This window comes from Phyllobates terribilis, unplaced genomic scaffold (genome assembly GCF_046119375.1).
Source record: "Phyllobates terribilis strain yellow unplaced genomic scaffold, ASM4611937v1 Scaffold_3__8_contigs__length_932513732, whole genome shotgun sequence".
Taxonomy (NCBI): domain Eukaryota; kingdom Metazoa; phylum Chordata; class Amphibia; order Anura; family Dendrobatidae; genus Phyllobates; species Phyllobates terribilis.
The window spans coordinates 584,664,766-584,678,751 of record NW_027362763.1 but is presented as its reverse complement, the minus strand read 5'-3'; the positions used below and the strand labels follow the sequence as shown (position 1 = coordinate 584,678,751).

The 13,986-nt window shown below is 45.5% G+C and overlaps 1 protein-coding gene across 1 annotated transcript in view; it reads left to right on the top strand.

The window, feature by feature from the left end:
- Positions 1-13,986, top strand: part of CAPN9 (calpain 9) — a 475,752-nt gene that overhangs the window by 114,213 nt on the left and 347,553 nt on the right. Inside the window, exon 2 of the mRNA XM_073671460.1 lies at positions 8,789-8,858. Coding sequence (XP_073527561.1) covers positions 8,789-8,858 — 70 coding nt within the window. The remainder of the gene's footprint in view (positions 1-8,788; positions 8,859-13,986) is intronic.

The window sequence follows — 13,986 nt, the reverse complement described above, 5'->3', positions numbered from 1 at the left end:
GAAGCCCTTATGTCTGGACAGTGTTGATGCTTCCTGCGCTATGATTGGCTGGCCGCGCTTTCCTCAGTTAAAGTTACCGCCCACATGAAAAAACAAAAAAAACAAAAAAAACAAACAGTGCGCCGCTGATCTGACCTGTTCTAAGCTCTCCACAACCCCCACACTCACCTGGCACATGTCGCCACTCATCATACACTTGCACTATGCTAACAAAACTGTTCAAAACGCAGTGGTTGCCCTGTATTCGCGGTCCCGCGAAAATGTGCTCGTCTTTGCGATCACGAATCCGAATGTGCCATATTCGTGACGAATTTGAAACTTTCGAACATTCGCTGAACAAATTCGCTTAACACTAGTGATAATTTTGAAAATGAATGATAAGTCCAGGAGGATAAAGAGGCGGATTACACGAATAAGATATAATACAAAGTCTATTGATTTATGAAAAAATAAGTTACTCTTTAACCCTGCTGTACTGTTCCAGTCTATCTGACCTGAAAAAAAGTTTGTGAATCTGTAGATTTATTATGAGGATCTGCAAATCGTGGTTAGGCAAGTTTGTTTATGGATAGGTGTTATTATTATGAGTGTTGGTTGTTGTTTTTTTTAACTCTTTGAGTATGAAATAATAATTGTTACATATGTACTGTTAGGGTCAATATGACCCGATAGTGTTTTATACAGATCTCCCGCCATATTTTTAGTCACATAAATGATTTATAATATCAGTGTGGATTATCTATTGCATCTACTATTGTTTATCTATTTTTCCAGTTCCTGCACTCGATACAGGTCTGTTCGTTGTAGTATATAAGCTCTTATTGTTGCTACACTGGTTAGTGTTTACTGCAATTTTATTATTATTGTTGCTCTTGTTGTTTATTCATATAGTGCTATTTTATTTCACAAAGCTGATTTAACCCAGTGAAAGTCGTGAGTGTCCATTATTTGGATGGTTGGACAAAAATGTGGCGAATACATCTAATGAGTGAAGCTGAATTGTGAAAGCGTGCCAATGCCTCAGATTCTGAAGAATATATCCAACTGAAGAAAGTGTTCAAAGATAAGGACCACATAAGTGACTGGGAAAGTGATTACAGATTTCTGATTCTGAAGTTGAATCTGATGAGGCACAATACCCAGACAACTAGTCCAATGCAAGCAATTAAGTCTAAAAACAAAAATGTAATTTGGCACTTGCAGCCTTCTGGCCTAGGCCGGAGAATTATCCTCTGCTAACATCAGATAATTCTCTAATAACTAGCCTTTATTAGAAAATTTTGGGATAAATGGATAGAGATTCTTCCAAAATTATACAATAGTGGTGAAAATGTCACTGTATATGAACAACTTGTGGCATTCTGAGGTAGGTGCCCGTTTACACAATAAATAAAGAGTAAGCCAGCAAAGTACGGCTTCAAGATATGGACACTTTAAGACAGCAGCAATTCATACACTCTTAATGCTTAGGTACAGTGAGTACGGAAAGTATTCAGACCCCTTCAAATTTTTCGCTCTGTTTCATTCCAGCCATTTGGTAAATTCTAAAAAGTTCATTTTTTTTCTCATTAAAGTACACTCTGCCCCCCATCTTGACTGAAAAAAACAGAAATGTAGAAATTTTTGCAAATTTATTAAAAAAGAAAAACTGAAATATCACAAGGTCATAAGTATTCAGACCCTTTGCTCAGTATTGAGTAGAAGCACCCTTTTGAGCTAGTACAGCCATGAGTCTTCTTGGGAATGATGCAACAAGTTTTTCACACCTGGATTTGGGGATCTTCTGCCATTCATCCTTGCAGATCCTCTCTAGTTCCATCAGGTTGGATTGTGAACGTTGGTAGATTTCAGGTCTCTCCAGAGATGCTCAATTGGGTTTAGGTCAGGGCTCTGGCTGGGCCAGTCAAGAATGGTTACAGAGTTGTTCTGAAGCCACTCCTTTGTTATTTTAGCTGTGTGCTTAGGGTCATTGTCTTGTTGGAAGGTGAACCTTTGGCCAAGTCTGAGGTCCAGAGCACTCTGGAAGAGGTTTTCATTCAGGATATCTCTGTACTTGGCCGCATTCATGCTTCCTTCAATTGCAACCGGTCGTCCTGTCCCTGCAGCTGAAAAACACCCCCATAGCATGATGCTGCCACCACCATGTTTCACTCTTGGGATTGTATTGGGTAGGTGATGAGCAGTGCCTGGTTTTCTCCACACATACCGCTTAGAATTATCACCAAATGTTCTATCTTTGTCTCATCAGAACACAGAATCTTATTTCTCATAGTCTGGGAGTCCTTCATGTGTTTTTGAGCAAACTCTCAAGAGTGTACATTAATGAGAGAGAAAAAAATGAACTTTTCAGAATTTACTGTGGTGCCCCTGAGGGTTCAGTCGCTGCACGGAACCCCAAACACCTGCATCCAACACTACACTGCTCCAGGCCAGCTGGAGGGGCAACATGCAGAGCGCAGCTGCTGAGCCCTGACCCTGGCTGGAGTGGGGGGAACCAGTAGTGGGTGTGGGTGGAGGAAGTAGTTAGAGGAAGCACTTTGGAAGGAGTATAAATAGGGAAGCCATCTTAGGGTGGCAGATCAGTAGTGGTGTGTGTTCTAGGGAGCTGTTCAGAAGAACAGCTCGGGACAGTTCGGAAGAACAGTCCGGGAGCAGAGTCTCATTAGGAGATCTGCTCCACAAGTAGGACCCAGTGTCAGAGGCCCAGGAGGGGAGCAGGGAGTAGGCTCCGTTCTAAGAAAGGATCCCAGGGGGTACGGCGCGTGCAGGACGGCACCCATACGCCCCGCATCTGTCAGAAGACAGAGGGATCGCAGCCGCATTCTAGTCCCCTGAGGATCAAGCAAGTCTGTGTAACTCCGACGGACAGGAGGGACTTCAGTGTACCCGAACAGGACTGAGAGGTGGCAGTGCAGAGCAGGAGGGAGAAGGACCTAGTGTGAAGACGGTCAAAATAGGAACACAAGAAAGTGGGGTTCTGCCAGGTATCCCCAAGCTGCCTTAGGAAGGATTGAACCCCTGCCCGGTGAATGCAGCGCGACGCGGGAGGCCTGCACCTGTACAGTGCACCTGTGGACTGTCTTAAGAACTGTGAGTAAAATCTTGGATGACTGCACTGTACTGCCAACGTCCACTCTTTCATCGGTGCCACTGTTCCCCCTGCACTACAACGCCCAGCGCAACCCACTCTCTATCACTTCACTGCCCTGAGGCCTGCTCCACCTGTGGGGAGCCGTCCCACCACAAGCTGCCCTAACATCTGCTTCAGAGGACTGTTGCAGCACTGGTGATCCTCACCAGACACCACAGGTGGCGTCACAAACTTTCTAAAAATAAACCCCCTTTTGCACTGACCGCCCTGGGCAGGGCCGGCGTCAGCACCCGGGCAAATGCCGGGGCCCTGAGCAGGCAGAGTGGCCCACTGGCGGTCGCGCACCCCGCTGGGCTATGGGCGGAGGAGAGCGGTGTCAGCGCCCGCCCTTCTCCGCCGCTTGCTCAGGGCCCCGGCAGCCCGATACTTACCTCTCCCCGTGCCTCCGCAGATCAGCTGTCTTCCTGCTCTGCGCTCCCTGTGACGTCTCAGGTCAGAGGGCGCGGTGACGTCTTTACACCGCGCCCTCCCCTGAGCCGTCACAGGGAGCGCTGAGCGGGAAGACGCCGACAACGCTGGAGTTCGGAGCCGAGCAGCGAGCGGCGGGCAGCAGGCAGCGGGCAGCAGGTAGCAGGTGAGGAGAAGGGAGGTGAGTATTTGATTTTTTTTTTTTTTTAATGTATGGAGGCATGGGGTATTATAAAGAGGGGAGGGGGGCATCCTGCATGGGGCATTATAAAGAGGAGGGGTGACAGCCTGCATGGGGCATTATAAGGTGGGGAACAGCCTGCATGGGGCATTATAAAGAGGGGGGGATTCCTGCTTGGGGCATTATAATGAGGAGGGGTGACAGCCTGCATGGGGCATTATAAGGTGGGGACCAGCCTGCATGGGGCATTATAAGGTGGGGACCAGCCTGCATGGGGCATTATAAGGTGGGGAACAGCCTGCACGGGGCATTATAAAGAGAGGGGGGGACATCCTGCATGGGGCATTATAAAGAGGAGGGGTGACAGCCTGCATGGGGCAGTATAAAGAGGAGGGGTGACAGCCTGCATGGGGCATTATAAAGAGGAGGGGGTGACAGCCTGCATGGGGCAGTATAAAGAGGAGGGGTGACAGCCTGCATGGGGCATTATAAGGTGGGGAACAGCCTGCATGGGGCATTATAAAGAGGGGGGGATTCCTGCTTGGGGCATTATAATGAGGAGGGGTGACAGCCTGCATGGGGCATTATAAGGTGGGGACCAGCCTGCATGGGGCATTATAAGGTGGGGAACAGCCTGCACGGGGCATTATAAAGAGAGGGGGGGGACATCCTGCATGGGGCATTATAAAGAGGAGGGGTGACAGCCTGCATGGGGCAGTATAAAGAGGAGGGGTGACAGCCTGCATGGAGCATTATAAAGAGGAGGGGTGACAGCCTGCATGGGGCATTATAAAGAGGGGGGGCAGCCTGTATGGGGCATTATGTGGGGGGTAACAGCCTGCATGGAGCATTAAAAGGGGGGGCCTGTATGGGGCATTATGTGGGGGGGAACAGCCTGCATGGAGCATTATAAGGGGGGGGCAGCCTGTATGGGGCATTATGTGGGGGGTAACAGCCTGCATGGAGCATTAAAAGGGGGGGCCTGTATGGAGCATTATAAGGGGGGGGCAGCCTGTATGGGGCATTATGTGGGGGGTAACAGCCTGCATGGAGCATTAAAAGGGAGGGGCCTGTATGGGGCATTATGTGGGGGGTAACAGCCTGCATGGAGCATTATAAGGGGGGGACAGCCTGTATGGGGCATTATGTGGGGGGTAACAGCCTGCATGCAGCATTATATGGGGACCGGTATCCTGTATGGAGCGTTATATGGGGGCCAGTATCCTGTATGGAGCGTTATATGGGGGCCAGTATCCTGTATGGAGCGTTATATGGGGGCCAGTATTCTGTATGGAGCCTTATATGGGGGCCAGTATTCCGTATGAAGCGTTATATGGGGGCCAGTATTCCGTATGGGCGTTATATGGGGACCAGTATTCCGTATGGAGCCTTATATGGGGGCCACTATTCTGTGTGGAGCGATTCACCGGTTTCTGAGCTATTGTGGAATTTACAATAGATATCACTCATGAAGTGAAATCTTTGCATTGTACTATATATATATATTTCTCCGCCGTATCTCTGCATCATGAATCGTGGTATGTGTTAAAGGGGCCCACTGAGACTCTTTCGCCCGGGGCCCAGAAAAGCCTGGAGCTGGCCCTGGCCCTGGGTCACGGACCGGGCCAGCCACCGTGATATCCCCCGCCAACCGGCATCCAGGGGCCCGGCTGCCGAATACCCCCACGGCCCTGGGGGCGCGTCATTACCAAATGGCTGCAATGAAACAAAGAGTGAAAGATTTAAAGGGGTCTGAATACTTTCCGTACCCACAGTATATACAGAAAAAAAACCTGGAAAAAAACCTGAAAAGTGTCCGGGTATGCGTGTCGTTTCAGATTTGACGTATGGACTAAGAGGACAAAATATGACAACTTTTTAACATAGCAACAACTGGTGCAGCTGTTGTTAATACCAAAACTTACAATGCTGGGCACCGTAACAAAATAAGTCTGTACAGCCGCAAGGTATCCTTGGTAAAAGAGATGTTCATAGTTCAACGTTTTATTTTACTGGAGATACGACAGTAGTCTCTTACATTCCCACAAAACAAACAAACAGGGTATTCTGATGAGCACAATGCACCATGATAGTGCAGAAAGTAGTCAAGATTACAAAAAGCCGCAGATTATAGTAGATTATAATTTCACCAATGGGGCAGTTGATACACTAGATGAATTTATAGCTACGTACACAAGCAAACGCAAAACCAATCGATTGCCAATGGTTTTATTTTATAATATTGTTGATGTGCTTCCTACAATGCATTTCTTTTATGGTGTGAAATAAATCCCGATTGGAACGCCAATAAAGTGCATAAACGAAGACTCTTGTGGAAGAATTATTAAAGTCACTTGCTATCCCATGTATTTTAGGAAGAAACTTAAATCCTCGAAGTATAGGAGCAGCAGCCATAGTAAACCTTATCCAGCAGCACGCTCAACAAAGTGAACCCATGGCCTCCACCCGCACTGGAAACAGACTTAAAAAGAAAAGATGCAGCAATTGTCCATCTTTGTGTAATAAAACAAATATTACATGTTCTAGTTGTAGTAAATAGTGATGAGCGAGTGTGTGCAGTTAACCCTTTTACACTGGTGCTGCCGAAGCATTTTCGGCGTGCTCGACAACTATGTTAAAGCCGCCGCGACTGCATGTGTCGAGGCTTTTAGGCAATCCCTGCATATGTCGCTGCTGTCTAACAGCGAGCACTCCGAAAATACTCAGTCAGCACCCGAGTGTGCTCGGTGAAAGGGTTAACAGAGCATGCTTGCTCATCACTAGTACTAAACATTTAGGTAAAGCACAAATGAGTTATTTCTGTGCAGAATGTAAGGATGCCTGAATATAGCAATAAGTGGACCTGTACAACCCTTAGCTTTATTTTCTTTAGAAAACTGAAGTTTTGTTTTATATTTTTCATTTGTTTTTGACCAACCATGTTCACATACAGTTAAATAATGCAATTGGTATTCAAATATTCCGCTTAGGCTGTGTGCCCACTATGCGTTTTCCAAGCGTTTATGCTGCGGAATTTCTGCAGCATAAACGCGTGGGAAACGCTTGGTAATCCAACCCCCATGGTCCCCAATGACAAGCCGCACTTTCAATGCCCATGTTGCGGATTTTTCCGCAGCGTTTATGCTGCGCTCAAAAATCCGCAGCATGTCCATTAATTTTGCGGACACGCAGCGTAATCGCCGCCATTGACTTGCATTGAAACGCATAATATCCGTGTCAGCACATTTGTACACACAGATAATATGCGATTCTATGTGCGGATGGTACCCGGGTGTGGAGGAGAGGAGACTCTGATCCAGACCTGGGTACCATAGAATCTGTAAAAAAAAAAGAATTTAAAATAAAAAATAAAGTTTATACTCGCCTACCGATGTCCTCCCGGTGTTTTGTCTGCTCCGGGACGGTGTCTTGCAATGTTCGCGTTGATGTGAAGGACCTGCCATGACGTCACTGAGTTATGTGACCCATCACATGGCTCAGTGACATCACCGCAGGTCCTTAACACTACTGCAAGCAGTGCAAGACACCGGACGGAGCAGACAAAACACCGGGAGGACATCGGAAGGTGAGTATAAACTTTTTTTTTTAATTTTCACCATTCTTATTCTTTTTTTTAACTAACTTGGTCACACTACTATAAATCCATGGATTTATATAGTGTGAACAAGTTGTCAAGCACTTTTCCAAGTGATGCTAAAATCGCTTGGAAAAGCGCTTGATAACCCGCATGCAGAAATGCAAAAACGCTTCACAAACGCTTCTACCTGGCGGGAAAAACGTAAAAAATATGCAGCATTTCTGCATCGTGGGCACATAGCCTTAGAGTAGCTAAATGTCAAAATTCACAATAGGTCGGTTCATATTGACCCGAATAGTACAAGTGTGTAGCAAATACGAACAGAACAGTAGGGTTAAAGGGAATCTGTCTCTAGGTTTTTGATACCTAATCTGAGAGCAGCACAATATAGGGAAAGAGACCCTGAATCCAATGAAGTATCACATACTGGCCTGCTTAGTTTTGATAAAATCACTGCTTTATCAGCAGGAGTTTATCACTAGAGGACTAGTAAACCTGTGCCAGGTAGTCAAGCATATTCATGATCTCTGTATAACCCTGTCCCCACTACTGATTGGTAACTTTGTGTACGCTGTATATAGGAAGAAAGCTGCCAATCAGTGATGTGGTTTATACACATTAAGTGAACTGGTAGACCTGCAGCAGATAAAAAGTGATTTTATCAAAATGACAGGAAGCAGCCCAGTAAGTGATACATCACTGAAATCAGGCTCTCTGCTCCCATTTCATGCTCCACTCAGATGAGGTAGCAAAATACTGATGACAGATTGCCTTTAAAGGATCCATTCCTAATCCTAATATCTTCATTCCATTTACCATAGGATTCCTTTCTTAGGTCTTGTGGAGTTAAGGCCTCAAAAGAGATTAGAGCTGTTTTTGAGAAACAAGGGCGACTCTCGAAATTTTTCCATGTGGTTTTAATGTCTTGGCTTATCTGTGTATTTAAAAAATGACATATAATATTTATTTATTTATTATGCTTACCAATGTAGCGCCATCATATTCTACAACACTTTACAGACATTATCAGCACTGATCTCATTGGGGCTCACAATCTAATTCCCTATCAGTATGTCTTTGTAGTATGGGAGGAAACTGGAGAACCTAGAGGAAACCCACACAAATACAGAGAGAACATACAAACTCCTTGCAGATGTTGTCCTTGGTGGGATTTCAGCCCAGAACCCCAGCGCTACAAAGCAATAGTTATGCGTGCTCCCCATATACAAGTTTAATGTGATGATTAAGTATTGATTCTAAATGGGTATACATTGCCAACTATTTTTTGTAGCAAAGATTAATTGTCAAAGTTTTATTTTTCATTTTTTCAGCATTTTTTTTCTCTTTTAATGCATTGCAGTAGTAATATTAAGTCATTGATCCAAAGAGAGCATACTGCCACAGATTGTGTTTAAAGTATTTTGACAGTTGTTTTTCCCTTGTTTTACAGGAAATCGTTAAAGACCCTGAGTTTATTTTAGGTGATGCTTCAAGAACAGACGTCTGTCAAGGAGACCTTGGTAAGTTTGGCACTTGTAGTACTGTAGATTTATTTTCTGTAAGTATATCTATTCAGGGGCGGTCATATCATGGGTGCAACCTGTGCAGCCGTAAAAGGGCCCAAAATGTAAGGGGGCTCATTTCTATTTCCAAAGTAGGTGGAATTTTGAATTGTAGAACTGTAAAGAGCCCAAATACTGCTCTTCTATTTCTGTGTCTACCACTGTATCTATTGGAAATGTAGAATAACAATTACATTGCACATTGTCATCCTTTAAACTTCAATAGCCGTATATTAAATATAATCACCATATAACGCCGCCCTGACATGCGCCGCATATATACGGTGCCGCAGGAGCAGCGTTCCCACAAAGCACCGCAGTGATTGAGTGCGAGTGTCAGCTCTATGTGAGAGCTGACACCCCGCAGCAACAACCAAGATTGATGCTAGCACCGATGGCGGGCATTTAAAACCTGTGATGCCGCTGTCAATAGTGAATATGTTAATACAAATTAAAAAATATATATATAAAAAAAATACAAAATAAAGAACAAAAAAATATATATTAATCCAATCAATACATGATCTGTGTAACAAAAAAAATAAAAGTACACATATTTGGCATCACCACGTCCGGTACAACCTGACCTATGAAATTGTCCCACTAGTTAACCGCCTTAAGTGAACATAGTAAAAAAAATAAATGAAAAACAAGCCAAGCTATGCTTTATCATGATACCGCTAAACAAAAAATAAAACGTATGTATATAAAAATGATATAGCTGAAAACGTCATCTTGTTCTGCAAAAAACAAGCCACCATACAGCTTTGTCAGCGGAAAAATAAAAAAGTTACAGCTCTCAGAATAAAGTGATGCAAAAGTAATTATTTTTTTCTATAAAATAGTTTTTATTGTGTAAAAGCGACAAAACCTAAAAAAATATATAAATGTGCTATCGCTGTAATTGTACTGACCCGAAGAATAAAGCTGCCTTATCAATTTTACCACATGTGGAACGGCATGAAAAAACAATTCCTGAATTGGTGGTTTTTGTTCATTCTGACACCCAAAAAACGGAATAGAAAGCGATCAAAAAATGTAATTTGCCCAAAAATAACACCAATAAAAAAGTCAATTTGTTTCGCAAAAAAACAAGCTGTCACATGACTGTCGGCAGAAATATAGAAAAATTATAGCTATCAAAATATGGCGATGCAAAAACTTGTTTTTACAATAAAAAGCATATTTTAGTGTATGACACAAAAACCTGATATAAATCTGGTATTGCTGTAATTGCACCATCCCGAAGTATAAAGTTGTCAATCACTTATACCGCATGAGGAACTGCGTAAAAAATGAAATGAAACTAATTCTTCACCTTCTGTTGATATATTCATTCTGCCTCCCAAAGATCACAGTAAGGCTCGGCTCACATTTATCCTTCGCTCTGCGCTTATACCGGGATTTCCGTGTAAATGTCTGAAATTTGTGATTCAGATGGAAACCGTGACAGAAGAGGCACTGTAGACGCCAACTGGCCTGTGATCCCACGGTGTTCATCTTCTAATTAGGCGTGCATAAAAGTGCCGTCGGCCACAGTTTTATACACTTCTGAAAAGAAGGACGACACTGAACAGAGGCCAGACGGAGTCCAGAGTAACTCTGCTGCCTCATTACAGTGAATGGATCCCACAGGGGTTTCATCTGAATCATGTCACTCAGAGATTTAGATGGAAACCCCAATATAAGTACTTATTGTAGAGAGTAGGATAAATGTGATCCCAAATATTATGTAAAATGTTCTCAATTAAAGTTTCAACTCCATTCACAAAAAAAGCAAGTCCCCAATCAGGTCTGTCATCTGTTAAAGGGAATCTGTCACCCCCTGGGAGATATCAGACCTCTACTATGTACATAAAGGTTATAGAAAAGTAAATCTATGTTATGCACACGCCCGGGCTAAGCGGCGTGTGCGTGTGATTGTAGTGATTCCACTGGACCGTGCCGGAGAGTGAATGCCTGGAGGGGCGTGACTAAGTATTCACCCGATCCGACCAGGGTCGCACGACGGCATACGACGCCAGTGCACCAAGGAGGAACCGAGCAGAGGGACCAGGTGCTACTCCAGGACAGACCCCGGACACGGCTGTTGACCCACACAGGGGAATACAGGAACAGGCTGGTAGGCTGGCACACAGACTGGTGGGTATAGGCAGGCACGACTGGTATGCAGGCAGGGGGGTAAAGGCAAGCACAGCTAGAGTGCAGACAGGGAGGCACTAGCAGGTAGGAACACAGGCGGGATAGGACCCAGTACACACCGGGACTCAGGAACAATACAGGCAGAGGGTTACAGGCAAGCACAGCTAGAGTGCAGACAAGGCTGAGCAGGACAGGACAGGACTGCCGGAGCAGCGGGCAGAAGCAGGGCAGGACAGGACTGCCGGAGCAGCGGGCAGAAGCAGGGCAGGACAGGACTGCCAGAGCAGCGGGCAGAAGCAGGGCAGGACAGGACTCTGTTCACACGGAACAGACAGGAAGGGAAAGACAGAGCCAGACACCCACAGGGTACTTGCAGTGAAGTAGCGAGTGGACCACAAACTCACAAACGGGAGTACAGAGACAACAGGCAGGAGTTAGGTACGAGTTCAGACTCTGCAGAAAAAGGAAGGGAACGGACATAGAGGCAAAACAGGTAAAGGATAGGAGAGAGTTCAGACTGGAACTGAGTGTACGGAGGAGACCGACACTGCAGCGGGATACAGGAGCGGGTCTGGGAATACTGCCCCCAGAGAGGCGGAACGAACAGGCAAGGAGCGTGTTCAGACAGGACAGACAAGATACAGGAGCGGGTCTAGGTAATCGGCCCCTAGAAGGCGGGAGGAACAGGCTAGGAGCGTGTTCAGACAGGACAGACAAGATACACAGAAAGGACTCAGTTCAGACACGGGAACTAATACCGCAAAGCAGGAGACATACAGGACTCAGTTCAGACACGGGAGCTGATACCGCAAAGCAGGAGACATACAGGACACAGTTCAGACACGGGAGCTGATACCGCAAAGCAGGAGACATACAGGACTAAGTTCAGACAGGCCTGGAAATACAGCCTCCAGGAAAGGCAGACAAGGAAACAAAGACGGGACCTGGCACCTTCAGAGTGCAAGCACACACTGAAGGAAAACACTTATGCTCAGGCAGGGATAGAAGGGAGCTGCTGAGCTATATACCAAGTGACAGACAGCAATAGGCTGAGGACGCACAAGGGGTGTGACCCACAGCAGGTACAAAAGGCAGGAAGTGATCGGGCGCCGCCCTTAAGCAGCAGAAACAGACACAAACAGACAGCATGGAGGGAAGCCAGAGAGACATTCTGGACAGGAGATCAAGTGCGCCCTCTTGCACAGTGGGAGATGGACCACCATGCAAGGACGCCGCCAGGTATGTTACAATCTATACATAACTGTATGGCTCAAAATAGAGGTTTGATTGCAGAGAAAAGTGTTTTTAAAAACTCAGTTTTGCACAGGCTTGGCGTCCCCCAGACCCCAAGAAATCCCCCCTATCTGTTTATTATTCCCCGAAACCCTCGCCTATATGCTTAGTTACCTGTGACGTGCACTGTGCTCCCGGACTTCCTGGGCATGCGCAAAGCGCCGCTCATAGAGCTGTGCTTCATCCCGGCCTCATCTCTCCGTGCACTGCGCTGCAGGAATCTATTGCGCAAGCGCTGGGAAGTGACAGTGCCTGCGCACTAGAACCCTGCAGCGCAGTGCATGGAGAGACGGGGCCGGGATGAAGCATTGCGCATGCCCAGGAAGTCAGGGAGCACAGTGCATGTCACAGGGCCCTGTGATGTGCTGGGGAGGGGGGGAATATGGTAACTAAGCACATAGGCGGGGATTTCGGGAAATAATAAACAGATAGGCGGGGATTTCTTGGCGTCCAGGGGACGCCAAGCCTGTGCAAAACTGGGTTTATAAAAACAGATTGCTCTTCGATCAAACCTCTACTATGGGCCATACAGGTATGTATAGATTTACTTTTCTATCACCTGTATGCCCATAGTAGAGGTCTGATATCTCCCAGGGGGTGACAGATTCCCCTGAAGGGTTAATAAACTTCTTGAATGTGGTTTTGAGCACATTGAGGGGGATGCAGTTTCTAGAATGGTGTCACTTTTGAGTATTTTATGTCATATAGACCCCTCAAAGTCACTTCAAATGTGAAGTGTTGTCCCTTAAAAAAAAAAAAAAATAAATAAAAAATAAAAATGGTTTTGTAAATTTTGTTGGAAAAATGAGAAATCGCTGGTCAACTTTTAACCCTTATAACTACATAACAGATAAAAAATATGTTTCCAAAATTGTGCTGTTGTAAACTAGACATGTGGAAATGTTATTTATTAACTATTTTGTGTGACATATCTCTCTGATTTAAGGGCACAAAAATTGAAAGTTTGAAAATTGCTAAATTTTCGCCAAATTTCCATTTTTTTTCACAAATAAACATGTCTTATCGAAAAAGTTGTACCACTATCATGAAGTACAATATGTCACGAAAAAATCTCAGAATCACCTGGATCCGTTGAAGCGTTCCAGAGTTATTACCTCATAAAGTGACACTGGTCAGAATTAATGAAAATAGGCTTCAGGGTGAAGGGGTTAAATAAGCAATCTCTTATCTATAATATAACGGGAGATGCTTGTCTCTGTCTGAAACCTTTATAGACTGCGTGACACGCCTGCGCATTCTGGCTCCAGACAGAAGCACGCATGGATCCGTTACAGGTAAGAGGAGTGTGTATGGCGCCAGAGATAACGGTATGCATAGACACTGAACGCATACCGCGATCTCCGGCGCCATACTTACATACTTACCTGACCGGGAGGAGCGTTGCCGCAGCGCCTCTCTTCGCGGGAGACCGGAACAGGAGTGAGGCGTCGGAATCGGTGCGTGCGCATAGCGCTATCCGGCAGCATTTTACTGAAGACACATTTGCAGTGTCACCCAGCAGGATATAGGGGACTCGGTACCCGGGCCTTTTACCTTCTTTGTAGAATGTCACGGCAGTCGGCTCCCGGGCCCGTACTCTGGGGTCTCTCTTGAAAAAGAGGTTTTTAGTGTATGGTTTGTTTCGTGACGC